This window comes from Salminus brasiliensis, chromosome 8 (assembly GCF_030463535.1).
Source record: "Salminus brasiliensis chromosome 8, fSalBra1.hap2, whole genome shotgun sequence".
Taxonomy (NCBI): Eukaryota; Metazoa; Chordata; class Actinopteri; order Characiformes; family Bryconidae; genus Salminus; species Salminus brasiliensis.
The window spans coordinates 14086370-14109645 of NC_132885.1; the positions used below are offsets into that span (position 1 = coordinate 14086370).

The 23276-nt window shown below is 37.6% G+C and overlaps 2 protein-coding genes across 3 annotated transcripts; both read right to left on the reverse strand.

Annotated features, from left to right (window-relative positions):
• Positions 1–1965: 1965 nt before the first annotated feature.
• en1a (engrailed homeobox 1a) lies at positions 1966–4825 on the reverse strand. Its single transcript, XM_072685084.1, has 2 exons — positions 4450–4825; positions 1966–2279 (listed from the first exon to the last, which is right to left on the reverse strand). The coding sequence occupies exons 1-2, from the start codon at positions 4823–4825 to the stop codon at positions 1966–1968; spliced, it is 690 nt and encodes a 229-aa protein (XP_072541185.1).
• Positions 4826–12924: 8099 nt separating this feature from the next.
• marco (macrophage receptor with collagenous structure) lies at positions 12925–21817 on the reverse strand. 2 transcript variants are annotated; one of them, XM_072685086.1, is made up of 17 exons: positions 21702–21817; positions 21061–21162; positions 19741–19844; positions 19515–19638; positions 19355–19426; positions 18839–18901; positions 18607–18696; positions 18406–18450; positions 18193–18273; positions 18028–18090; positions 17651–17743; positions 17527–17571; positions 17365–17418; positions 17228–17263; positions 15215–15304; positions 14960–15121; positions 12925–13545 (listed from the first exon to the last, which is right to left on the reverse strand). In XM_072685086.1, exons 1-17 carry the CDS (start codon positions 21814–21816, stop codon positions 13415–13417), a joined length of 1470 nt encoding a protein of 489 aa, XP_072541187.1. In that variant the 5' UTR covers position 21817; the 3' UTR covers positions 12925–13414. The 2 variants fall into 2 exon arrangements, with proteins under 2 accessions (XP_072541187.1, XP_072541186.1); XM_072685085.1 differs by having other exon boundaries at positions 18830–18901.
• Positions 21818–23276: the final 1459 nt, after the last annotated feature.

A 23276-nucleotide genomic window follows, 5' to 3' on the forward strand; every position in this document is an offset into this window, starting at 1 on the left:
GTCCTGAGTTACAGTCTAATCAAGATCTCATCTCAGCCTGAAGCCTGAAGTGGGTCTAAATTTAGGCAAACCTTTTCTGGAATTAGGCTACTTTGTTTTCTGTGGTTAATAATAATAATAATAATAATAATAATAATAATAATAATAATAATTATTATTATTATTATTATTATTATTATTATTGTTGTTGTTGTTGTTGTTGTTGTTGTTGTTGTTTCGTTGTTGCTGCTGTTGTGGTCGTCGCCGCCGTTGTTGTTGTTGTTAAGAACAACAATAAATCCAGTGCTACTAAATATAGATTTTTGCTGTTGTGTATATTTCTTTAAAACACGTATCGTTTATACAATGCATGCTTCTGTGATTGTGTATGATCTGCTGGACAGTTTTTATTAGGCTTGGCTTTTCTAGTAATCTAGAGTTATAACAACTATTGCGATGTTTCTTTGCATAATTAATAAATTAAATGTTTAGATTGTGTTTAGAGCCGCTTTTCGTCTAAAACATAATAGACAAAATAAAGATTGCAAAGGCTTCGCGTTTTAGTGAGTGCATACAGACAGGTAGGCTAGTGTAGGATAATTCTGCTGTCAGAAATAGATGAATCAAATGTGACTAGTGCAATTTCTGTCTTTAGGATAATTATTAAGTTCCCCCGTTTTTACTGAACCAGCAGAGCAGCTGTTCATCTTGAAGATCGCTCTTATTTAATTGGCTTGACTGAGAACCAACTCTGCAACCTTAATCTGAAATCATACGTTTTTAACACATATATTTATTTATATTATATAAATACAATAAATATATAGTGTATAAATAAGAGAATATTATATAAATATAATATACAAATATACATATATTTTTATTATATTGCTGTACAATTCGTATGCAGTGCAGTTTGGTTATGTTTAAGTGCTCATAATTGACTCCTGCTGTACGCGTGACAATAAAATATAATTAAAAAAAAAGTCAAAAATACTTTTACGTTAGAGTGTACTTTTATATTGTACCGACTGGGTTTTGATAGTTTTAAAAGTGTCTCACCCTAATCAATCAATCAATCAATCAATCGAGCAATTATCGACAGATTTCGTTTGTAAACGAACTGTTTGCCTCTCGATCATAAAGAAACTAATTCATATCTATATGATAATCTATACGATTCCTCTATATGACATCAGTCGAGGACAAGGCGGAGGGATGCCAGACAGCAACGTTAGCAAGGCTCTAATCTCTGATAGTTCAGTACTAGTACTAGTCTGATGGTTCATAAACGTGGGCTATCTGAAAGAAATGCTTACCTTGATGCAAACAGCATGGCTTACAGACATAATAACACAGGAAAGGAATATAGACATACATAGACCCAAGAAACCATGAATATGAAATGAACTACTCGGTATAACGAGAGAGAGACAGGAGGGGGGCGCAAGTTGCCCAGTTAACACAGGCCTCAGTGCTCCACAGTCCACTGACACTAAGGACCTAGCATTTACTTAAAATACAAGAAGGAAGCGCCTTTTCCATATAAAAGGGTTTATTCAGACATAATATGTTCCAATATCTCAAATAGAATAATGTGCTTTGTGATAGTCATACTACTCAATATCACAGAGATACAGAAGCAACCATTTACTATTTCAGTTGGCCAGTTTCCACCTGACTGCATGGCTCAGCATATATTCTCATCTGGTAAATCTTTGGTATGAGGCTGTGACCTGTCCGAGTCGGTCAAAAACACTGGCATAACTATAGTCATAAAAGAAGGAACAAAAAACATAAAAGAACAGCAAGTCCCACCCGCCCGACCGAAATGCACGGATGTAGATCTGATATTAAAGGCGTTTGTTCTAACTGTAATGCTTTACTGTAAGTCCGCTTTTCCAAACGCAGTTGTCCAGCCTTCTCTCACTGTTAAACATCACTTATGGCTCCTGTTGATCAAGCCCTTTCCTCTCATCCTGTCCTTCAGTCACTGTTCTCCTCCTGGACGGTGGTGGTGGAATGGTTGTACAGGCCCTGTGCCATCAGCTGTAGCGCCAGTGTGTTTTTGAAGCCGCTCGCCTTTTTGATTTTGGCGCGTTTGTTCTGAAACCAGATCTTAATTTGAGACTCGTTGAGGTTGAGTTCGTGGGCGAGCGCCTGTCTGCGCTGCTCGGTGATGTAGCGGTTCTGCTGAAACTCCGTCTTCAGTCTCTGCAGCTGCTCGGCAGTAAACGCCGTCCTGGGTCTTTTATCCTCGGCCTCACTTTTACTCTTCTTCATTTTCCGGGTCCTCGGGCCTTGCGTGGAAACAACAATGAGACAAGTCCATGAATATCAAAATCAAGATCTTAAACACCATTTATCTGTTGTAGTATTGTTGTTCAGTTACTCTACAAATCTAAAACATAACACCTATAATAATTACTTTAGGAGTGTTAAAATCCCACCACCAACAACAATAATAACAATAATAACAAAAAAAGTTTATTTTGTATTATTTTCGTTAACAAAAATAATAGCTTCATTATAAACGTCGTTAATAACGAAGAACTACAAAGCATATCCCCATTAGCATCATAATCATCATAATAGCTAAAATAATATTTGTTTTCTTCTTATTATTCTTATTATAACTGTTTTACTAGTTATGTGATTTTTGTTATTGAATTTTTAAATATAAACACTCCAATAGCAGTTTTACATTAAATAATGTAAAGTTAGGCCATTGTAAAATGTATTATTATTATTATTATTATTATTATTATTAATAATAATAATAGCGTTAATACAATGTTGATGAACCATATTGTGAATATAATCGTCGTCATATTCAGCAAATACTACTACTACTATGCTACTACTAATAATAATAATAACATCGTTCCGTTAATTTGATCATTATCATTATTATTATTATTATTATTATTATTATTATTATTATTATTATCTTAATGTTAATACTTGAATTATACAGACATTCTGACTCTCTGTAAATGTGTATTATAGCTCATAGCTCTCTGAGAGTGGAGATTAATATGATGGGGTATTCTTGTAGCTCCAGTGTAGTGTTTTGATATCGGACATAAGGTTTAGGCTTGCAGCGTTTTATTCAGACAGTTTGAACACATCTGACAGTGATCAGGATTAACTCCGCGAGTGTCACAGAAACACTCTCTGTAAAAGGTGTCTGTTTTAATGCTTAGTATTGCACTGTTAAATTGTTTAATACGAATTAGATTACAGTCTGCTGAAAACACCACGGATGTGTAAACCATTTCATTGACGTGTGACTGAGTTACACATTTTAATTATGTACAGTTAAAGTATCATGTGTTCCCTTCCTTTAAAGAGAAAACAGTGCGCATTTTCAGCAACGTGTTTACTCTGAGATGATCATAAACTCAACGAGCGTTACTGCATTTCTGAATCCTGTGAATTCATCAACGTGCCATATCACAACGCATTCATATCATTTTTATTTCAAAAACAGCAATTTTCTCTTAGCAAGGCTAACTGGCCTTAACCTATGACAAATTAATACATATGTATATATACAATTTACAATGTATAATGTAAAATTACTATGTATACTATGTATAAAATATGGTATATTTTTCCTTATGTTTGGTAGTGCAGAATTATAGTCATAATAACCGAGTTAAACCATAACTGTTTTAGATACTTCAAATGGTCTGTAGAAAATTCTGAATATCTGCATTTACAACATAAAAGTGAGTTACCATATAGCCTGCCGGAATATTATATTATTTATGTTGTTATGGGTTGCTTGTTCGGATGCTATGCAATAACTAATGTAACATAGCTACATATGTTAATATACGCGTGACATGACAACACATGAGACAATATTAGGATATTACGTTTTTCCTTTGTAAAAATATAATATTTCCAAATAACAAACAGGTGTGTTGTTAAATATCACATAAGGCACATTACAAAATTCCTAGACTGCGTTCTCGGCAATATAAGCTTTCCTTTCAAACTGCAAAGCTGTCTATTTTGTTATTGAAAATGAAGAATAGATCTTCAGAATTGCCACAAAACTGATTAAAACAGAACATTTTACAACAAAACAACAAAAAAAAGCCTCGAAATACTTTATATTATTAAATTATATTTACAGGTATTAACAGTGCAAATTATTTAACAGTATTCTTATTATTCGTATTATATAATTATTATTGTTGTTAGTTATTTATTTCTTTTTCTTTTACATTTTACAACAATGCTCTGATGACATCTTTTTGTTTCAGCTCACCCAAATAATTTACCCAGAACTGAGTTTGCTTTAACAACTAATCCTCTGTAGAAAATTGATCTCTGTCTACTTTGCTCCTTTTCGGACAAAAGAATCAGGCTTACACTACAACTTTCGCTGGGAAATGTGACCTCTGTTCATGCTGTGCAGTGAAACAGCAGGTGCTGAGAAGTGGTGTATTGCCTTACCAGATGAAGGTCTGTCCGAATATCTGGTGCAGTAGACCCAGGCAGGCCAGAGCAGCGGCTGGCGCTCCTTACCAACCGCCGCTTTTTCTGCAGCTCTAGGCGGAGGTGAGGACACCGTGGAAGAAGAAGAGGAGGAAGAAGAAGACGAAGAGGAGGAGGAGACACTGTCTGTGCAGCACTCAGGATCCGGACTCCCAGGCAGCGTGGGTCCGTCTGCAGACGCACAAGCCTGCTGCCCTGTTCTGGCCTCTCGGCGCTCCTTTCTGCAGCCAAAATCCGGCCGGAGGATATCGTCGATGAAGAAGTTGGTGGTCCTGTGGGGGAGCTGCACCGGCTCGCTAGGATCCGGGCTGTCGGGCTGGTGCCGCTCATCCATCCCCTCAGACAGCACTCTTCGTCGGTACCGCGCTGGGGCTTGGTTTGCGGGGTGGGCTAGGGGTGGTAAACGTACTCGTGCCCCAACGCGACAGAGCATAAAGGCGTAGAGAAGCGTTATCTACGGTGGCACGCTAATCGTCTCCACGCAAGGGGGAACATGCTTTATAAAAAATACGCCAGGATGGCAGTAGAGCTAGAGAACAGAGAGAATGGGGGGCACGCATCCGTGTTGTGTCAAAACTGATGGTGCATGGTGCACGGTGCGCGATTTATGACACGCTGGTGTGCCAGGAAGTCTATTTGCGCACCGACTCTCTTTCTCTCTCTCTCACTCTCCCCCTCCCCCATCCCCCCTTTTCAAGCAAAAAGGTATCATATAGGCGTTAAGCGTTGCTTTTCCCACCCGTATTCCGCCAACACTCCCGCGCTAGGATTGGCTATTATGTACTTTGCCTCTTGCGCTGGGATTGGCTAACGGTTTACATTCTCAGGCAGGCCGGTATTGGTCAGAACCCAAGATGGAAAAATAACACCACCAGTCTACCAACAGAGCGAGAGACACCAGCGTGTAGAAATGCAGAAATCCCAATGTGCTGGCGTGCTGTTTAAACAAGCGCAGATGGGCTGATTATCCCCCACGATAAACCACAACACATTCAGATCTGGGAATTTTGAAAAAACTACTCAGCTGTTGGCTCTGCATATTTCAAGTAGCAATAAGTAAAAGTACTACACATACACAACATGTTAGTAACATTGATGTGTGAGTGTGAAGACCCTTATCTCTAAAACAAACATGGTTTGCGGTTCTTCTTTGGTATCGCTTAAAGAGCCAATTGAAGCACCTATCTTTCTATCTATCTATCTATCTTTCTATCTATCTATCTATCTATCTACCTATCTATCTATCTATCTATCTATCTTTCTATCTATCTATCTATCTATCTATCTATCTATCTATCTTTCTATCTATCTATCTATCTATCTTTCTATCTATCTATCTATCTATCTATCTTTCTATCTTTCTATCTATCTATCTTTCTATCTATCTATCTATCTTTCTATCTATCTATCTATCTATCTATCTATCTATCTATCTATCTATATATATCTATCTATCTATCTATCTATCTATCTATCTATCTATCTTTCTATCTATCTATATATCTTTCTATCTTTCTGTCTATCTATCTATCTATCTATATATCTATCTATCTATCTATCTTTCTATCTATCTATCTATCTATCTATCTATCTATCTATCTATCTATATCTATCTATCTATCTATCTATCTATCTATCTATCTATATCTGTCTATCTATCTATCTATCTATCTATCTATCTATCTATCTATCTATCCATCCAATTTCAATCTAGCAGTTGTTCTTTTAAACATTAGTTTGGATAAAATATTTTACATTCACGTTTACATTCATGGATTTATTCCAAAAAACATTTTCTGTAAAAAAAAGGGGGCACTGTGACATGTACAGTACACTTACTGACAGCAGTTAGCCTATTAAGGTGCTGTAGAAAATACCACAGCATGTAGACCTACATTTAATCGCAGTACACAGTCCTGTAATGTTTACTGTACTGTACAGTACCGTAATAGTTATTACAGCAAAATCGCAGCACTGTACTTATCACATTTTATCAGAGCAAATATTAGACTACTTTAAAAGGAATTACAGCATTCAACACTATAAACTAAGAACGGTACAATATATATGTACTGTAAAATGAAGACTGTTTTAGTCACAAAAGGTGATTTATAATGTAATTTTTAACAAATTAAACATTTTTAAATACATCGTACTAAATAAATGTTGGTCAAGCTAGCAAGAGAACGTGTGACACGCTTCGCCAAGTGGAGCTAGCTAGTGCACCAACACCTGTAGCTAGCTAGACATTTACAGGGGCGCGTGCACACAGACCTGTATCCCATAATGTTACTCATACACCAAACTGAAGATATCATCAATGAATCTATCAAAATATAATGTACAAATGTATTATTTTGTTATTATTATTATGCACTGTAGCGTACTAGCTAAGGAAGGCGCATCTCTCTACAACGTATGTCTCTCCCAGTACAGTGTAGCTAGCTTGACGTAGCATTGCAGTACCTGGATGTCTGCAGGGAGTGTCGAGTTCCACTGCATCTTCACAGAAGGTTTTACAGTAAGACGTTGTTCATTGTGCAGTGGTGAAGCTGTAAAAACTATACAGATTTGGTACAAAGTAGGCAATACGGGTGTTTGTAAGCATAAATCCAGTAAAGGGTACAGCTTTTCTCAGTTAAGACAGCAGTTTGAGATCTTGTGAGCTAGTGTGAAGAACAAAGCTTGGTTCCAGAGTTCTCCTGGACGCCTCCAGCCAGCGCGAAGATCTGTCCAATTTCATCACCACCTCTCCTGATTTACATCATTAAGTACTGATTTATCAAACCCGGTGTTAATGTTACCTATAAATAACACTAGCCTCCACTGTGGAGAGCAATAAATATTTAATGAACACAGTGACGTAAAAGCACTATTATCTATATTTTGTGAGCTGGTAAACGCTTTAATAAACTGAGCTAATAAATACTTCCAGTCCAGATAATGAATTTTTTTTTTGGTCTATTTATTTTTGTCAGACGTACCTATACGTTTGAACAGTACTGTATATATTAATTTCATTGTATTTTATTGGTGTTGGTATCTGTGATAGTATACTGTTTGTAATAGTAATATTATTTGTGATCCTAAACTCCACTGGTTGATGAATATTAAAGCTAGCCATGTGCAGCCCAACAGCTTAGCTCCATTATGTCCCTGCGTTGGACCAGGCCTGAAAACTCTATCCTCGGAGCAGTGTTGTTGTTGTTGTTGGCACTTGATTAAATTCTAATTAGGACACCACGGCTCGTTGTGAGGAGGCTCCATTGTCCGCTTCTTCCATTCAGGCGCTTTAATGGTCGACCAGTCCCGCTATCTCTCCTGCACGAGAGAGGGAGTTGAACGCGTCCGCCCAGGATAATTTATAGGTTTTAATTACCCCGTATTCAGCGCGATCAGCTGGGTGTTCATCATGCCGGGATGAATGCAGCCCCCCACCGTCAGAAGCGCAGCCACAGCGCTGTGACGCTCCGAGCTGGTCGAGGGGTTTTGCACAGACAACATTTACATAAATGACTTAATTGACGGCTAAACGTTCGGTGATTAATTTTAGCGCTCGCTAAGGAGCTTTTTCTTCCGTAATGAAAAGATGATGAATGCCGTTTCCAGCGCGGACTCCATTCTAACTCCCACTGCTAAATATGCTGGCCGGCTCAACACCTTTCTCTTCTGCAGCCCATTGAAGTGACAGTCCACGGTTTGGCGAGCTGCTTGTTTTCACCTGCTAAATCAGGTGCCGGTGTGATGTTCAGTTACTGCTTTAGATGGACTGCAGGAATTGTATTTTTAATGAAAAAGTATTAGATCTGTTATAATTAATCATTTTGATTACTTATTCATTAAAAGTAAATACATGAAAACGCAACCAATCTGAAAGAAAAAAAACACGGTTTCAAAAGTGACCATCAATCAAACATGGTTTAGTAATTCATATCAAATAAACACTAAGAGTTGAGTAATTCAATGTATCGCTGTTCTGGTTGGTTTGGTGTGAGGAAGAGTTGGAGAGATCCAGTCCAGTCCATCAGTAGTTACAGATCCGCTCCAGTTGTGCTTGGTCGTGTACTGTAATGCTATGAGAGAAGGACTGAGAGAATGGCGGCTTACTGTAGTAATAATAAGAGTGTTACAACGGTTCTAATCTTTGGACACAGTCTTGATGGACTCAGCAAACCCTTTGGCTCTGTGACTTTGCTCATGGGCCCACATGGCCTGCCTCTATACTATATGTTATATTCTATATGCTATCATTCTATAGTATCCCAAAAACCATGGTTTTAATTTAGTCTTTTATTGTATATTCTAGTTTAGTCGCGTGTGTGCTTTTATTCAATAAATATAATATCTATACATTTATAAGCCAAGTTATTTAAATTTATCAGAGTAATTCTCTGAGCATTTATATAAATGAGCAATGGACCCCCAAAACAAATCTGACCATTTAAAAAGAAAATTAAAATAAATAAAAGTAATTCAAAATAAAAATGTAAAGATTGTGTAACATATTTTCACCCAGGCTAAGTCTAGGCGGTCTAGACTATTAATCTTAGCCTTCTAAAATTGCAATCCACTTTCTGTTGGGTATGTAGAAAGTGTCTGTATTTGTAGAAAGTGTCAGACAAATGAGACTGTTCGCGATTAACCATGCAGTTTTACATCACCAATCGTCTATTTTAAGTAACACTACTCGTAGGTTACTCAGCACGATCTGCAGAATTTCATTGTTGTAGGAGATTTCTGAAAAGCCAACGTAGAAGTTAGAGCTACGGACGGGGAGAAGGTGTAGATTAACCTAACTTTGAAATTATGAAGATCATAGAGCCTGGATATTGTTTTACAGTATTGTCTAGTCAAAGATTACGCCGATCCACAGACTAGAATGCTTTCTCATTGGTTCTACCCTCGTGCACGATCACAGCTATTCCTCTCTCAAACATATCAAATCCAACTCATCAGATATTTATTTTAGTTTTGTTGGACCGGTTGTGTTTGATTATGGAGTTACAGAGGCTGTGCAGTTCAGGGGATCGCCAGGACCAAGGTCAGAACTACAAGCGTCCATGCATTCCTGCTGACAAAGATATACTGGATGCATGGTCCAGGTCGAACCATCATGACCTAAAACGAGTTGTTTGGGAAAATCTCTTACACCATCTAGTGGCCAGATACATTTGTACAACATCCTGTCCATGTCAGATGGTCCTGTAGGCCAGGCTTAAGGTGTACCTGTCAGTGAACAGAATAACTTACTAGTTAAACTAGCATAGCAAATAGTTTCGGGTTAGTAAACATAGTTAGTATCCATTGCACAGAGGTAATGCTATAATATGCATTAGGCGTGTTGGTGTCCAGCAGTAGTATCATTTTCAATATGGTTATAGAACATACTGCTCCGGTTTTCTTCATGTGGCTCAGCTATGCCTGTGTTTGTAATCTAATGATAGAAAGAAACTCTAATTGTATTTCAAAACTTACTCGGAAATCTATTCCTAATTCCCAACCCAGTCTTCCTCCCTTAGTGTTAAATCATTGTTTGCTTATTCATTTATACAAACTAAGCCAATCAAAGTGAAACACATTTTGTTAGAGGCATCAAGACGTCAAAATATGATGCCCAAAACAATGATATCAGGCCATAGAAAAATAAATACTGGGACACAGGCATCCTTAATTATTTGTGATTGTGATTTGTGTTACATTTGGCTTTTGACACTCTTAATGCAGCAATGCAGGGTCAAGCTTACTAGTCCCACACTATCTAACATCCCACTTTTCCTGCTTTCATACAACTAGAAAATAACTAATGTTAGCAAAATGTTTTCACAAATGTATTTGGCAAATTCACCCCATGACCTTAGTAAAGAAACAGGAACACCAAAAAGGGAATCATTGCCATATTCTATTGCCAATACAATTGTATTTACCAGAATAAAGAGGACATTATTTTTTATTACTAAAAGTAGTCTTTTGCATTAGGCTAATAACATCACTTTTTTATTTATGACTATATGTAGCACTGCACGCGCCACTGACTACATCTCCTACAACTACAGTCTATAGATAGATATAACACTCTAAACTAATTATTTAATTATTATTATTAACAATATAAAAAGCAGTCAGTAGATGGCATACTAGGCTATGATAAAGTCCACGAGCTTGTTTTTAGGAATTTGGTGAAGCTGCCCCTCTTCACTCTCCCACTCGGTAAAGACGTAGATTATTTTTGCTTGATTTTAAGTCATTACTCTGCATTTACCATGCTGAATACACGTTGGCATGCACAGTGGAAGATCAACATATTTAAATATCAACTGCACTGAAGCCAGTAATCTGATTTATTTTTTTTTTGATCAAGGTTTGCAGGTGTATCGTTACAAACCCTAGCACGTTTGCTTTTTAGGTATTTCGTGCATTTCAGTAAACTCATTTTTTCGTTCTGCTACAGACTGTATACCCACCTTTTGACTGGCAGGCCCTGCATCAAAAAATGGCCCAATGTAGTTGCACACGACGCACGTGCATTATACTTACCAAATAACCCAAATTTACATGCATAGGTTCGAGGATCACTTCTATACAGAACACAAACTAGGGATGAGTGCAGTAATTTAGTTTTACAAGCAGGTCTGAAAACACATTGGCAGTGAGACTTGGGCAGTAAGCTCTAATGTCATGGTCTCGCGCCACATTCTCATTCATGCATTTTTAGGACTCCTTGTTTTCCTGCCATGTGACCTCAGCAAGACCTCAACTGTTTCAACTAGTGATAGTTTCGTACTTTCAGGCATGTGCTAATTTAAGAAAGCACACCTCCAAAACAAGTAGACTGCTTATGATACTCGAGTTCATGGGGAAAATAGAAAGCAGGGCATGCAAATTCAGATAGATTCAAGCTTCAAGGTCTAGAGCTACACTCTACAATGGTTGATGCTTACAAATACATGGGAAGTAAATGAAAGTTAGCTTTGTGCTAGTGGTGTTAAAAATTATGACCCACATCTACTACAAAAAAGTCCATTCATATAACTTCATGGCTTTTTTGTGGGTGGAGGGTGTGGAGCTAGAGAAGTACCAAGAACACAGAATCACTACAGGCCGACAAAGAAATCTGTGCCATTTAAGTTAGATCTTGTTATTTGGAACTGAGCAGAGATAGTGACCATAACTTTATCTTGAGGTTGTAAACTCTAGAAGCTTGTTGACGTGGGTGTGTCCAGTGATTCAGGAGGGTGAACTGATTTCACGGTTCATCAGTATGTAACAAGATATTCAGTGATTCTCTGTAGTAAATTGATGTTCTCTATGCCTTCAGGAGAACATCAATGTTCATCATAAATTGCGCCGTAGCAGGTGTATGCAGATAATCACAGACAGGCTACGGGGATAGGATTTTGAGTAACAAGAATACAGTGCTGGGCATTTAATTGAATTTCCATGTAAAGTTTCCCCCACAGCAATGTTTATTTATACATTGTACAGTCAATGTTAGTATAATTTTAATATTAGTAAAATACATATTTTTTCTTATTGTGTAGGTTTGGGAAATGATCCTGCTTCACTCTTGGAGTGGTCGCATTTCATCATTGTAATGATTGCTGTTATAGTGACTAATGTAAGATCACATTTTTATGTGAAAGAAATTTGCCTGAATGTATATCGGTGTGCATGTATCATTCTCCTGCTAAGCATAGGGTATAAAATATGCTGTGTGGACAGGGTGTTTGTACAAATGCATATGTGGAGAGTATGTAAGGCCTTTGTGCTGTCCAGTGAGCTTTACTTGGTCAGGCACAAGTCAAAAAAAAAGACCAACAGCAAACAAACACAAATGCACACATAAAAAAGAACACAGTCCTTTAATAACAAACTCTGCTCCATGTCAGCAGATACTATCTGTACTATAAAGCCTTGCCACTGTTCTGAAGCTTTGCACAACAGACAACCTTGTCATCACTCTGTACTTACTCACCAGAACAGAGCTCAATATGAATGTTACCTGCAGAATGACCTATTTCACCTGCCTCCATTCTCTCTATCTATCTGCTTCTCTCTCTCTTTCATTATTTATTCGCTGAGTGTATCATTTATTTATTACTTTCTCCTTTCACTACACGCACACACACTGCTTAAGTGTGTGACCCTGTACGGCCTCCCCCAAGACCCCCAAGTTAATGAAGGGGCTAGCACACAGACAGATAGATGTCATGTTAAAGCCTTGGAGATATAGACAGGCTGGAGAAAGAGATCTCCAGAGAAAGATGTCTGGTACTGTGAGGAACTGAGAAGTCCTCAGAATGATAATTGTTATTTAATGTGTTCAGCTCGATTACTTGGTATAAGGCGGATAATAAAAAGGAAGTGTGGGGTTCAGGGAGATTTGGAGAACAAGCCATCATTATTGTCATCAGAAAAAAAAATCAAAACACATAATAGTCATAAAAAAGTTTATTCACTTTAAGAAATATTAACACACCAATCATTGTTTTTTTTTCTGCAGTAACAATTGCCAGATATTTACATGCCTGCTAAATATGGACATGGTGTTTGGTTCATTCTTTGGCTTATTGCTAAAAAATGATTTACCAAGCCACAGACCAAAACACATGCAGTATGTTATGTTAATGAAGAAGAAACACTGATATATTTACTTTCTTGGTTACTCACAATATGCTGGCACACTAGATTGAACATTACAATATGTGTACCATGTCTGTATGTTAACTAAGTGTTGAGTTATGAAGCCTAGAACATTGCCATGCAGAGAGCCTGCAAAATGCCGACATGGAGTTTAAGAAGTTAAAGATTCTTTAACATGATGAATCTGATGTGTGTAGGTGTGTGTGTGTGTGTGTGTGTGTGTGTGTGTGTGGTTGTGAGCATGATCCACTTCTGTGTTTGTTTCTTAAGGTTGTACTTTGTTTCAGGAACAGCTCACTCCAACATCTTCACTGTGTGTGCAGTCATTTGTTCCTATGCCATTGTGTGGGCAATCAAAGATGCTGCTTTCTCTCCCAGTACACCTTAATTCGTCCAGCAAGATACGACCCGTTCCTATAACACATCACACAGAACATGCTCAGAAATCAGACAGGGTTTGGTTATTGTACCTGCTAACACATGGCTGCCTCTGTCTTAGGCAACATACGCCTGACAGAACGCCTAAGGTGAGGCTTCTTAGAGCTCCTGGTGTGAGACTAACTAGAAAGCAAATTCCCTGTGCACTCCAGATGGCCGACAATGTCTTCACTAAAATTTCACATCTGAGACAATACTTAGCCTTTCTAGTAGGCTTCTACTCTGCATTAAGTGCATTGGTTCCATGCTTAACAGATGTCTCCTGGTAGGAGCTAGGGAAAAAATGACCACACGCTGTGGCTAGATGTTCCAGCTATTCGCTAGCAGCAGTGGTATAATAGCAGTGTCTCTGATGTGAAGCACCTGAATCTACTGAATTCTAAGTGCCCTGTTGTGAAGAATTTAGTCTGCTAAACATGAGTGAGTGAGTGGGTGAGTTACGAGCCAGGTCTGTAAGGTTCTTCACATCTAAAAGTAAGTTTTGAACTGCTTACTTATCTCCATTTGTAAAACACTATAATATAAATGGGGTTGAATATGGTGATTCTCATTTTTAAATGTAAATTATTATATGTAAAGGATATGTATAAGAATTTACAGAACAGTAATCAGAAAGGGATGAGAGGGTATGATATCTTTTGCAAGATGCCTTTTTGATGCATCCAGATAGCTCCCTCCTTTGCTTATTTGTATTTGCTTGTATAACATTGTAAAGATAATATACTGGCAACTAATATCAATAAAATGATCTAATTGGGTTGTTTGACTTACAAAATACATCAACATTAAGTAAACTGTTTTCAGCAATTGCTATGCTTATATTTGTGTATTTTAATTGAAGTATATTATTTTATTATATCTCTTTTATTTGTGATAAAAAAAAGTCATTTTCAATAAAATCCAAATAAAAGGCACTGAAATATTTTTATATTTATAAATATTTTTTATATTTATAAATATTTGTTCCATTAACACCTGTATTTTATACTGAAGTATCAGTCTGTTTATGGAAAAATATTTTTTTTTCTATTCTTTTTCATTAAATGGAAATATGTGGTGTAATTAAACTTGGTTCACACAACAGTGTAGTTTTTGAGTGTGAATAAATCTTGGGGCTCAGTGTATATACCTGTAGTTCTAAAAAGCAATATGCATTTTAAAAAATTATCACAAAAAAACTTTTTTTTTAATAAATAGAACTCTGACTAGTTTATTTTGCACAAGAATGAACTGTAAGTTGACCCTATCAAAAATAGTTACCGTAGCACTACTAATAATTCTACCATAGCAGTATTGCATCATACAATATCTGGACAAAAGTACTGGGAGCCCTTTGTTATAAATTGTGTAAATAAATACTTAGTAATAGTAAGCCAATACAGTGACGCACCTGGTGCTGCTTTGAAAACACTCAAGGCGCTTTGGAAGGACAGCATCTTGCACACCACTGTGGCATCCAGAGTGTCAAAGCTGTCATCACACACTGTTCCCCACTGCCCATTATACATTACCTCCACTCTGCCCCTACTTGAACTGCCCACCAAGCGTACCACTAAGAATACAGAAAGGAGACATGCATGATATGGAATGCTGGGAAATCTGGATCACACAAAGAGCAGAGAACAGATGTACATCAGACATGCACCTTTGGGGGTAAAATTTACTTGTTCGCCCTTATCTCCTTTAGTGCCTGGAAGTCCCCTGTCTCCTTTGACCCCCTGTAAACCCCTCGGACCTGGTGAACAGAAACACAGCCAGCCAGAAAAAGATGTCCAACATGAATAGATATTTGTAACTTTTTTGAAAAAGAGATTTGAAAATAATAGCAGCTCACATTTAACACAAAACACAATTGTATTCCTCTAATAAAGATGATATCAATCCCTTTACAGCATTGATATTTCTTGTAATGTAGTGTGCTGTAGTGAAAATGATCTCCTTTCACTTAGTAGTTAAAACTGTGAATCATGTAGAAAAATATAGTAGCAATGGCATCAGCACATGTATGTCCCGTTCCTTGTCTGTTCACACTGCTCCTCTGTCAGTCTGTAAAAGACTTTCTTCATGGTCGAAGCCGATAAAGTGCACTGTGTCATTATGTGCAAAAAATTGCATTCTATCAAAATACCACAACAATAACGTGGTAAACATGAGTTAAGATTGGAAGTGTTTTTTCCAAAATGGAGTGAAATATTATGCACAGAGTCTGAAGTAGGACGCAGATTTTAGATGTTTGTTTTCACTGGACAAGAATGTGAATCTGTATAATGCACTGAACAGTTTGAGTGTTTGATTTTACAGAATGAATCAGATACATTACTTGGAGAGCTAAGCAAAGCTTTGGGGGAAAAACATAATAGCATAATGTACATAATGTAATACTGATAAGCTGCAGCTGTCATGCTAATGAACTAACAAAGGTAGTGACCAATGGACTCATGGGAGCTCCTTACAAATCAGACAGTAGTAAAATAAACCCAACTATTCTCACAGCAGCTAATTGTTATGAGTCGAATTAGGAGTTTAAATGTGTATAATTTCACCATCAAGAAGCTACATTTCATAATACAATATATTTCATAGTGACATCACATATCAGGATAAAATACTAACACCATTAGACATGAGTTTGATGCCTGCTGTGGATATGAAGAAGGAGCAGAGTGATCAGACAGTCATTCTGTCTAATCTGGAAAAAGGCTTTAGAGTCATGCTTTGTGTGTTAATAGCCAATGATGAAAGGCGGGTCTAAAGGGGAAAATTGTTTTCTGTTTTGATGTGTTTACTTACACTGTAAAAAAACTAATGTTACAGAAAATAACTTTTAAAAATAGTTTTCTATTTTTCTAAAATTATTTTTCTTTCTTTCTTTCTTTTTTTTTTTTTTACAGAAAAACACTGTTATTTATACACTTTTATGTTTATGTTAAAAAAACTTTTTAAGAAGTTAAACAAAATCTATTTAAATTCAGTGGGAAATAAGTGGGGGAAAAAAACTTTCAAAAAAGTGATAACACTAAATGTTCTGCAGCAAAGAAATCAAAAAGTTGAAGTTCCTTGATTTAATAAACACTAAAATTGTAACTTGCTCTTACAGCCTACAACCCTAACACCAGGCAGTCAACCATTATATTAAATTAAACATACCCAAGAGATGGTAGCCTGGGGAAATGACTACATATATTGACGATGAGTGAGGGGAAAAGACATGCCCAATATGAATATAAATGGCACCAGTGTTTGGCAAGAAATGAGAGAAAAATCCAGAAATATAATGGTATTCTGTAAAATCTGTAAAATAATTACTCTGGAGAACTTTAAGTATTGTCACTATTGAAAGTTGTAATAATTCAGGAAAAGTTTTTAAAATAAATGTTTATCTGCATAACATTTACTAAAAAAGTTCTGAAAATGTATTTTGACTTTAACAATGTGTTTTGCTGTCAGTCCTTTTATATATGTATATATCTTTATGTAGTGTTTAAGTGCTAGAAATTGCTAATCCTTTAATGTTGACTAATGCATTTTGGAAATAAACCTTTCAAGTATTAACTACAGTATTGAAAAAGTAATGAGAAAAATAGGTACATTTTTATATATACAGTATGTACCTGAACCCCATTCTCACTTTTACATTTTAACATGTTTCTAAACATACCCATATCACCCTTTGGTCCTGGGACACCACGAGGTCCTGTGAGTGTAAGACAGAGAATAGTAGTCATTTTCTGAATGAATGAATGAATAAAGATTCTAAAGAATAAAGTTGCATCTTATGCTCAAAGAAATGCTCACCAGTGTCTCCTCTACTGCCTTGCTGTCCTTTAGACCCAGGAATACCAGCAAGACCTGCACATTACATAGAACATAGTTATATTTTAATGACTGTTATGTCCTTACAAACTCCATGTCTTTAGCATGATATTAACACTACAGCTGCCTGTCATTGGGTTTTACCTGCTGTTCCTCTGTCCCCCTTTGGTCCTGGAGGACCTGGAGGGCCTAAAAACAAGAACATTGCTTTTAAATGACCAAAGCTAAGATGTGTACATCACCCATCCATGCCCAGAGTGGTTATTACCTGAATAGCTAACACTTTCTCCCTTTTGCCCAGTTGAGCCTTTCTGTCCAGAAGGACCTTGCGGCCCCACCGGGCCCCTTGCTCCTGGAGGTCCTAAAAGATTAACAAAGAGCACACATTAGCCTAGACTTCAGTAAGTAGATTTAGCTTAACTCAGCTGGACCAGGTCCACTCAACCACAGTTTTAGGACACTAAGCTAGACATTTGTCTAGTCTAGACATTTGTGGGGGCCTGAGCTTTAATCATTCTAACACTAATTTTACCATTTGTATCTATTTCACCAAAAATGAACACTTTTCTGTTCAGAATGTTAAGAAACAGTGGTTTCTTAGTTTGTCTCAATTGAACTTCTCCCTGTGTATCTAAGATTTCATACCAGCAGGCCCTGGCTGCCCAGATGGTCCTTGTAAACCTTGGCTGCCCTTTGGTCCTGGAATTCCTGAAGGGGAAGTAGAAAAGCTGTTTAGTAAATGGAGAACACAGTACATATTAAAGTGTCTATATCTTTAGATGAGAAAGTACCAATACTGTTCTGAATAACCTGTAATTCCAGAATGCCCTTGTGGCCCAGGATTACCAGGAATTCCAGGTAGTCCCTTTTCACCTTTCTGGCCAGAAATACCTTGAAACAGTAGACAATGAGATCAGATTCAGTTATTAGTATATATCTCACAATCAAGCCATGAACTGTGTCATAAACAGTACAGAGATATAAAAATATACAAAAAGCTAGCTGATAAGTATGAATACACACCTGGTGCTCCTATTTCACCTGGATCTCCTTTGATACCAGGGATACCTAGAAGGAAAAGAGGGAGATAAATAGCTTTAGGACAGTAAAGATAACTGTGACAGAGTTCCTCAGCAGCTTTACTGAGATCCGAGGCTCTTCCTGAATATCACAGTTTGTGTCTCAGTGAGAGTTTTTTGAGGGTGTTGAGGGAAGCTCTACTACCAGGTGGGCCTATGTTCCCAGGTGGTCCAACTGGTCCAGCAATACCAGACTCTCCTTTTTCCCCCTTTGCACCTAATGATCCAGGCACACCTAGGCACACACATTCACATTAGTAGCTATTATATATAGTGAAGATTGAACAGTGGTATAGTACTTGAAAAGATGACTAAACACACACATCAGCACCAGCTCAAGATATGGGCCTGTTGTCTTACACACTTACCTGGAATACCTGAGGCTCCTTTAGCTCCTGGTGATCCTGGTTCTCCATCTGAACCTTTGACACCAGGAGGACCTGAGAGAAAAGAGGTGTATGAAAGAAGGTTAACTGTAAGGGGGATGGATGTTTGTTACTGTGTACTGAATCCCAACTCAGGAATCACTCTGTTAGTAAACTCAAGGTTGACCAGAAATGATGGGGTGATGTCCCAGGAATCAGGAAAACAGAGGCCTAATGACAGCAAAGAAAATGCTCAGAAAATCCTGGGCTTTGCAGTAATGTTGTCTTCCAGGAATGAAATGATCAGCAGGGGGCAGTGTACACAAGTGTTTAGCAAACGTGCTGAAGTCATTTTATATCAGCTAAATTTCAAATAATGGAGTTATAAAGGATAGGCTGTGTCATTCAAAGCACATTTGGGTTAGCAGAAGGTCTGGCCTGTGGGTGAGATATATACCGGATAAGATTGGTAAGGTTAGGTGTGAAGAAGGGGCTGGAAAATGTGTCCTGTTTTAAAATAGAACTTACCCATGGGCCCAAGCATCCCCGGAGGTCCGGCCACACCAGGAGGTCCTGGTGGTCCAGGTAGTCCCGGAAGACCTATCGAACAATCAGAAGAACCATGATTTTGATGAATCAGTATCTCCTATGGTATGGTTCTCATTGATGTTGCTTGTGAGTGTCTTACCTCTCTTCTGTGTGATGCTGCCTACTTGGTTTTGTAGATCTTGAGAACTGGAATTGAGCTGGTGCAATTGTGTCATCAGTGTCTCCAGTGCCTTTTCCTTTCCACACAGGCTGGACACACAAGTCTATAGGAAGCCCAACACTATTATATATATATATTTTTTTTTTTTTGTGTGTGTGCGTGTATGTGTGTGTGTGTGTGTGTGTGTGTGTGTGTGTGTGTTTACCTGATCTAGAGACGAGCTGTCCAAATTGTCCCCAAAAGATTTAAGCATATCTGCATTGGGTTTGTCTGTGTGATGCCTTTTAACCATGGCTTCCAGAGTGAAGACTACACACACACACAAACACATATATATGTATTTGTTATTAGTATCGTATCAGGATTTGTCATTCTAATAATAATAATAATAATAGTAATAATAATTGGTTCCATTCGCCACTATTGTGGACAACTCTGACACATTCTCTAGAACAGGGCATTTCATATTAAACCACTCAACCACACATGACTTTAATTATGCTAACTTTCTGACATACGCTATATCCAAATGTTTGTGTTCACCCCTTCTAATGAATGCATTCAGCTACTTGCACTCTTTGCACACACAGTCAATAGGCTCTCTGGAGCAGATAAACATGAAACTATTGGCATCATTCCTAATGCAAAATGTTCAGACGTGGGCTGGTGGGGTATAAAGCCCCCCGTATTGAGCTGTGCAGTGGAACTGTGTTCTCTGGAATGATGGTGCTTCATCCAATATTTCTGGGATAAGTTAGGGAGTTGGGAATGAGGTGGGATGGTGATCAAAGAAACAATGAATGAGCAGGTGTCCCAATACATTTGTCCATATAGTGTATCCCAACCATTTATTTATTGTCACTGTCGACTTTGGGAGATAATGTGGTGTGTTCTATCTATTATGTATCTATTATGAGGCACTTCACATCTAAACCTAGAAATGTTAAGATTTATTTATGTGCATATTGTGTAATGAATGTTATACATTTCTAATTCTATGAGCATACAGGCTTCTAGCTACCGATCACAACAAATAAGAAACAGCCTTTAAAATGACAAAAATTAATATAGCACACACTGGTGAACCCAAACCTAACCTAAGATAAATTATTGATGTGTGAAAAGGACATCAGCTGTCCTTCAAGTCGGATGGCGGAGTCTAGATTGGAGAATATGTGACACTATAGTAGAGAATCCACCAAGGGTGTTTTCTTCACCCTTTTTTTTAAGCTAGTGACTAATGTAATGTAATGAATATATAGCCCACTCTCCCAAGGGTTGTAAATATGTTTACAAACTGGCAAGCATTGTTTTCCAATTTCACAAAAAGATATAAACCGAAATACTTAGCAAACCTCTACCTGGTTTACACATAAGTAGTGTAATGTGTGTGTATATATAAACACACAGTATACATTTCAAAATAGAAACAACAACAACAACAACAACATAATAATAATAATAATAATAATAATAATAACAATCAAAAGTGCTTTATATTCTGGATATATAGATTGTACTTTACCTTTGTAGGTCAGAAAGCTATTCATTCCTAAGAGTAGGAGCAGGAATGTATAAATCACTGGAAAACAGCATGACTTTCTTGATGACTTTTTAGGCTCCAAATCTGCAGAAGGAACATAAAAATAGCATGTGGTCAGGATGATTAAACCATAGAGTGAAGTTACTGAACTTCGTGTATTGGATATCTACTTCATGTTGTTCAAATAAATCACAACATTATTCAATGGAACATGATGTCTCTGCCAGTAAAAATGTTCCATAACAAATTTACCAGGAAAATATTTTATTTTCCAGTTGATTCTATTAAACACCTCAGGCTGATGCAATGTCAGGTCTAGAACAGTTTGTCAGCTATGTGTGCTGTGTAATCTTTTTGTACCAGCCCAGGGTTTCAAAGAATATCCCAGGCTAAAGTGTTGAACCAGTACAGTATGTGGTGGTAAAAAAAAATCGGTTTAGCAAGATATTACACTCTGTTTATGATTCACTTAGATGTGAATAAAGCACAGGATAAGTCAAAGCATTTCATGTTCTCACTGCAAATAATGCAGATCCTTTTCAGAAGTGTGATTTCTGTGGTTGGACATCTCTGAATATATTGTCGGAGTTTACAGTACACTGGGCAAAGTGTGTGTTACTCACCACTGGACTGGAATTCGTAGCGACCTGTACTGTTTAATGGCATGTCGAGGTCATAGAGAGGGTTTTCTTTGCTGAAAATGCTGGTCTTGTCCTTCTCATCTAGTGCTGTCTCCATATCCTCATCTACAATCCCTGCATCTGGGACACAGAGACTTCTCTTTTAAACCTCACACAAATAACACACACATGCGCACACACAATTGTACATTTTAACATTGTACCAGCTGTAAAAAAAAATTAAACCACAAGCTGACTCAGCAAAATTGTCATCTGATTGTGAAACAAAAAATAATACTGATGATTCCTTAAAAGCTTTTCCTCCGAAAGAGGAACTCAAACAACAGCTTCTACAGCCTGCAGACGTAAGCACAGTTTTGTTTTCAGTGTTACTCAAACGTGATGCAAAGAAGTGGAAGGTAAGTATGAATGTCCAAACCGTTGACAGTGTTAAACTGAATGAGTCATTCCTGGTCAGTACTGTTATATAACTCCGCTCACTATAGGTCAGAGCCATAACTGGCCTCTATAAGTCATTTCGTAATGTCGTCATTTTAACGGTGTTACCAAATACAACTGTAAAATATACGCTCAGTATACCACATTTCAGGACTAATGGGCCAATAGAAATGCTCTACAGTCACTCTGCATAAAATTGACTCATTAAAACTTAAAGTTTTAAACCAAAAGTTATATTAAAAGAACATTCTTCTCCTTTAAAACGTGTTTAAGACAAAGCCAACCATATTTACCATCTGCCTTTAGCCCATCTGTGCAGTGAGCACACACATACACACTAATGAGCAAACACACACAGTAGGCACGTGCCCAGAATGGTGGGCAGCAGAGGAGCCTGGGGAGCGGAGAGGGTTAAGGGCCGTGCTCAAGGACCCAACGGTGGCAGCTTGCCGAGCCCGGGTATCAAACCCATGACCCTGTCATCAATAGCCCCCTGCTCTGACCGCTGATTAATTTAAATAAGTTAATTTAAATAATACGTTAATAATTTTACTGAGCAACATCAATATTTATATTTATATTCATATTCATACAAGCAATATTCATACAAGCAATCTACACACCTCTGTTACAAATAAAAGCATAGTCCAATAGAGTTTGATCATTGGTATTGCCACAACCATCCATGGCCGGTAGTCTAAGAGAGCATAATTGGCCTCATTTATTAACCCTTTGCACCGCTGCAAACCCAATTGTGGTGTTGGAAAAATTATTGTTGTGATTTAAAGAACTTATAGAACCATGGCCGGTAGTCTAAGAGAGCATAATTGACCTCATGCAGGTGTCTGTTAGCTAATGTAACACAATTGGCAGTTAGCGTTCTCCTCCAAACATGTTCAGCTGTTCAGTGATGTTGTGTTAGCGGAAGCTATGAGCGCTGCTTCATGTGACTCTGACTCTGTGCTAGTCTAAATCTTCCCAGTGCTGTTGCATCATGTGATGGGGGAGATGCAGCTACTGGGTGGGAAATGTTAAAGGCTAATTAAAATAGAAAACAGAGGGGACAGATCTTTATTGATGCCCGCGGGGACATTTGGGCTGTCCAAATGTAGGATTTTA